Genomic DNA, 6,000 nt, shown 5'->3' with positions numbered 1-6,000 from the left:
ACTATAAATACGGCTTCTACCTCTGGGAGTCGGGAGTCCCAAAACTGAAAAGCTCCAAAGGTTCAAACCTTAAGTCATGGTATTAGGCTCCATTTGGCATGTGTTATTGTGAATGAGCTGTGGGTTCTAGTCCTGCCTTGAGCACTTGACTACTCATGAAATCCTAGGGATGTCACCTCTCTTCTCTAGATATCTATTCTCTATCTTCAATGAACGCACCAGACTTATCTCTGGTTTTCAAATATGCTCTGAGGAAATCTCCAGTTCTAAGAGCCTCTCCCAATGGCTTTTCCCTACCCTCTCCTGCAACAGAAACCTTCCTTTGTATCCATTTCAGTTAGGAAAAAAGACAGAACCAAAATTCCTCTCACAGAGGGAAATATTTTGAAAAGCTGCTTAAAGTGGGAGTGAGATTCTAAGGTGCCTGCTTAGGGAATTAGGGGATTCCTCCGCATAACAGGAGAGACAGGAGGGGCAGTTCCCTGGAGAAAATTCAGAGGAAGGAGACAGAAGCCAGAGTCTGAATGTTCTTGAGGGAGTGGAAGATAAAACAGAAGAAGGCTTTGGTGGCCAAACAAGTGAACTTGTAAGAGTCTGGATTAAAAGCCCACCTCTGTCCTTACGAGCTGGTAAGATCTTGGGCAAGCCATTTAATCTCTCCAGGCCTCAGTTTCCTTATCTGTAAAATGAGAATAATAATCAAATTCACCTAATAGAATGAGTTAAATTAGTTAAAATATATAAAGTCCTTAATATGTACTACATAAACTTCTCTTTACTCTAAACCTCTCTTTTGAGGCCAAACTTAGATGACGACTGAAAGAACAAAATTTTGAAGGCAAATTTTAAATTTATTAGCTGAGCGGACACCAAATAAACCTTCTTATCTGTCTCCCCTGTGTAATCCACAATGGAGTCCACATAATTCACTTATGTTTTTGTGCATGCTTACTTTATTATGTTTGCTTAAAAAAGAACGTATATAGTATCAAAGCTAAAAAATAGTCCCTATTTATTTCATCTGAACATAGCCACTTGTGGAAGATGATTTCTCTTATTGCACATACATAATACAGTCCAAGAGATGACTACTGAGACTAAGTTTCACAGGGTGTCTGTCCTTTGCTATAAAAGTAAAAATAAAAATTTAAAACTGCATTTTAAAAGCCATGATGGGATCTGAGCAAATGATTCCTACTAACCAAATTTTTAAAAGGCCAATTTAAGAATTTCAAAAGGGAGTATGTCTGTCAGAAATGCTAGCAGTCATATTCCCAAAACCCAAGTTCACTGAACAAAACACATTATAGATCAGAAATCAGTTTATTAAATGAGAGTTTAGAACTAAAGACAAGAAAACTGAATGATCCAAAGGGTTATTTTCAGCAAAGTACAGCAGTCTGCCCAGTGAATTTCTTTCTAGACTCAAGAAATACTTCTTTCTACATAAGCAGGGCTGGTTACCAGATCACTCTTCTCCCAAAACCATGCTGGAGAAACAAGAATGGATGTACTTCTTTGACTCTCAGGACTCCAAGTTAGAGGCATCGAGGGTAGTAGATAAGAATTCACTGCAGTTAGGAATACTTGTGTTTGAGTCCTGACTTGGCTACTTATCAGCTTTATGAATAGGCAAATGACATAACTATTCTACCCCTCCATTTTTTAGTGCATAAAATGGTGAGGGCATAGAAGCTGCCTTATAGGGACTGAATGAGACAATACATGTAGTCCTTAGCACAGTGCAAGGTATATGTTCAAAAAATGTTAGTTCCTATTAACCCATTGCATTCTATATATTTGATCATAACAAAATTGTACATAGTCATCATTATATTATTTACATTTTATTCTTCCTGACAGAATTTTGAAGACTCTCTAGTTCCTTGATGAGCATTGGACAACATAAGTGGCATATTTACAGTTCATCTTACTCATAACATCAAAAGAGATGAATAATCTCATCGATTTTACTTTTTTTCCTTATGAGCTTCATTCTATTTTAAAATTTAATTATCCTTATTATGTCACTTTTTCAGAGTGGCCTTCCCTGGCCACTCCTTCTCAAGTCTTTTGGCTCCAGGAAGGCAAAGCCATGATCTTCTTATTGCTACTTATCCCAGCACATGGCATAGTGCCAAGCACATATATTTTCAATATATTTTTCCAAAATAAAAATATAGGTGTATCATTCTTTCCTGATTATATAAATAGCCATCCTCCCCTACAAGTCACATATTAAATTTTTTATTGGGAAGTTATGTTATCATATTTCTAGGAAATCTCATTTGTCAGCACCGCACTCTACCGAGTGAGCCACAGGCCGGCCTTCATTTGTGATTTACTTGAAACTCTTTTAAGTGTTCTAATTGCTTTGTTAAAGTTGTTGTCTATCTCATCCAGCATCTCATTGTCATTAGAGACCTATTCTGATTGTTTTCTTTGTTTGTCTCTTTCGACTGTTAAGCCTGCTTAGATGTACTGTAATTGTTCTTCCTCTGCCCATTGGGACTTGGTGTAGTTGCTGATACCTCAAGTGAGGATGGCCACAGGAGTTGAACGGTCCTGCAGGCTGGCAATGTAGCAGCAAGCAGGTTGTCAGTCCTCCATCAAGGCACCAGCATGAAACCATTCTGTTCCCTGTTCTCCACTCTCCACCTCAAGATGAAGAGGAATCAGCCCACCATTCAGCTCCTCCTTGGTTTCCTGGAGGCCAGGGAGAATGGGCAAATTTCCATGATCAATTTTGACCCTGCCTTTGAAGGTCAAGGATCTTTAAGGCCAGTCTCCAGTCCAGGTTTTCCTAGGGCCCAAAGGAGAGAAATCCCTGTAGTATTGTCTCACTGGCATCCTCTGGACCCATGTGCCCTGCTCCAGAAGCTGCTAGGCTCACTTGAATTGGGTAAGACAGAGTTAGAGGTCAACTTCAATTTCACAGGGTAACATTTTATTATCTCTTAACCATATTCTGGATATGAATCATATTTGATTTTTTCATATATTATGACTGCAAACTTGCAAAAAAATTAACTATTCCTACTCATTTGGGTATCCTGAGAACAAGGGAAAAGAAAACTAGATAAACTGATATAAGAATATAAGAGAGAAACCTTGCAAATTATCTTTATTTCCTGTAACTGGGAATAAATTATTGCATCCAGAACAGGTAGCTCTTGAGGAGAGGGGATTCTCTCTAGAGTCTTAGTATTTAGCACATATATATGCTCAAGAAACATATGTTGGGGCCAGCCCGTGGCTCACTCGGGAGAGTGCGGTGCTGATAACACCAAGGCCCCGGGTTCGGATCCCATATACGGATGGCCGGTTCGCTCACTGGCTGAGCGTGGTGCTGACAACACCAAGTCAAGGGTTAAGATCCCCTTACCGGTCATCTTTTAAAAAAAAAAAAAAAAAGAAACATATGTTGAATAAATTAATAAATGAATGGATGAATGAATGAATGATGACACACTTGAGAACTAAGACCTTGTCCATATTTATGTAATTGGCAGATAATTTCCAAATTTTGTTTTTAGCCTAAAAAGCTTTTGTTCAAACAGCACATAGTGGGGAATTTCAGTAAATGAAAGGGATAAACAACTATGGTTGAAGTGAACATAGAGGATCCAGAACCTACCTTTTCAGGTGTTTCTGGCCACTTAGACGTCTCCCCACAAACCCTTTTATTCTGAGAATCACAACACTGCAGTAGACAAGCCAGACTCTTGAATAATTTTTATATTTATGTCAGCTACATTTACTTTCCATATCAATCACACCAGTTGAACCATTGGGTTCAATGAACAGCATCAGTTACTGAGATGGATTAAATAAATGAGTGAGCATTACTTTTACGAGCAGCCTAAGCTAGTCATTAAGACTAAATGATAAAAAGTCAGAAAACCTCATGTAAAATTGAGCAAAAATCTTTTTAAAAGTTTAATGTACAGTAAGATATCAATTATTAGAACTTAACTAGACAGAATCCTTGATAAACTGAATTTTTACCCACTCATTTATTAGGAATAATGCAGATGGTAAAGAGATGTGCTAAAATCAGTCAAAAGTACTTACATGTTATGTCTATCTGTCCAACACAATGCTTAGCACTCTGAAGGATGCAAATATGTTTAAAACATGGCCCTTACATTGAAGCTACTTATAATTTAGCTAGGAAGACAAAACTCACATATGAAATAATTTGAAAACAATTTTTATATAATTAATTTTTAAAAGCAGGTAATTTAATTATTTTAGGGACACTTTTTGTAATCCGAATACTATTACAGAAATAAACATTCACTTCTCGTTGTGTGCTTGCTTCTGCCTTCTGCTGTTCTGTCATATGATAACCCTCACCAGATGTCAGCACCATGCTCTCAGACTTCCCAGTCTCTACAACTGCTGGTCAAATAAATCACTTTTCTTAATAAATTACTCAGTCAGTGGCATTCCGTTACAGCAACAGAAAACTAAAACAAAAAATTCATACTGAAAAGTGGGGCTATTGACATAACAAATATGTGAAAATGAGAAAGCAGGTTTGGAACTGGGTAATGGGTAGAAGCTGAAAGAATTTGGAAGAGCAGGCTAAAAAGAGCCTAGATGGTTGTGAATGGAACACTAAGGGCAATTCTGGTGAGGGCTTAGAAGGCAACAGCAATAGGGAAAGTCTGAGTCTTCTTAGGGATTATATAACATGGTTGTGACCAGAATGTTGGCAGAATTATGGACAGTAAAGGCCATTCCAATGAGGTCTCAGATGAAAATGAGGAGCAAGGTATTAGAAACTGTAGTAAAGGCCATCCTTGTTATAAAGTAGCAACGAGCTTGGCTGAATTGTGTTTGTATCCTAGGACATTATGGAATGCAAAACTTGAGAGTGATGAACTAGGATATATTGTAGAATAAATATCTAAGCAGCAACACTCAGGCTGTTGCATGGCTATTTTTTTTTTTTTTTTTTTTTTGTCTTTTTCGTGACCGGCACTCAGCCAGTGAGTGCACGGGCCAGTCCTATATAGGATCCGAACCTGCGGCTGGAGCATCGCTGCGCTCCCAGCGCCGCACTCTCCCGAGTGCGCCACGGGCTCGGCCCTGCATGGCTATTTTTAACCACACATAGCGAGATGCAAGAGCAAAGAGATAACGTAAAGGCAGAATTTATAATTAAAAGAGAAGCAGAACAGAAAGATTTGGAAAATTCACAGCCTGGACATTTAAGAGTAAAAAAAAATGTGTTCAGGAGAGAATATTAAGGCAGGCAACCATTTGTTAAAGAGATTAGTGTGGATAGAAGGAAGACACGTTCTATTAATCAAAACAATGGGAGAAAGACCCTGAAGGCATCTCAGAGATCTTCTAGGCTGTCCTTCGCATGACAGAACCAGAGGTGCAGGAGGGCATAATGGTCCAGGGGATGAGCCCAAGGCAACTTCCACAGGCTCAATGCCCAGGGCCAACTTGGGACTCTGCTACCCACATTCCAGTACAGCACCCCTCAGCCACCTTAGCTGTGGCTCAAACAAGCCCAGATGTGGCTTAACCCACCACTACAAAAAATACAAGCTGTAAGCATTGGCAGTGTCCATATGGGTTAATTCTGTGGGCACAGATAATGTGAGATCTATGGAAGAAATGCTACCTCCACCTAGATTTCAAAGTATGCCACAGAATGCCTGGAAGCCCAGGCAAAAACCTGCCTCAGGGTTGGGGCTGGCAGAGTCCCCACTAGGGTAATGCCTGGTAGGGCCATGGGCAACCACCGAGACCCCAGAACTGTAGAGCTACTTAGTGAGCGAGGCAAGCCTTGGAGAGATAAAGCATGGGCTGATCCCAGGAAAGCTGTCGGGGCAGGACTGCCTGAGACCTTGCGGGCCCAACTCCTGCCCTAGCGTATCCAGAAAGTGGGACCTGGAGTCAAAGGTGATTATTCTCCTCCTTTAAGACTTAATATTGTTTTCTCTGTTGGGGTTTTAGACTTACTTGGGACCACTTACC

The 6,000-nt window shown here is 39.7% G+C and overlaps 1 protein-coding gene across 1 annotated transcript in view; it reads right to left on the bottom strand.

Moving 5' to 3' along the window:
- Nucleotides 1-614: 614 nt before the first annotated feature.
- Nucleotides 615-6,000, bottom strand: part of ARL6IP6 (ADP ribosylation factor like GTPase 6 interacting protein 6) — a 52,941-nt gene continuing 47,555 nt past the window's right edge. The window contains exon 4 of the mRNA XM_063080297.1: nucleotides 615-679. Within this exon, the coding sequence (XP_062936367.1) occupies nucleotides 676-679 (4 nt within the window). The 3' untranslated portion in view covers nucleotides 615-675. The remainder of the gene's footprint in view (nucleotides 680-6,000) is intronic.

The sequence above is a fragment of the Cynocephalus volans genome, chromosome 1, assembly GCF_027409185.1.
Source record: "Cynocephalus volans isolate mCynVol1 chromosome 1, mCynVol1.pri, whole genome shotgun sequence".
Lineage (NCBI taxonomy): Eukaryota > Metazoa > Chordata > Mammalia > Dermoptera > Cynocephalidae > Cynocephalus > Cynocephalus volans.
The sequence above is the reverse complement of the archived record's forward strand: the minus strand, read 5'-3'. Positions and strand labels throughout refer to the sequence as shown.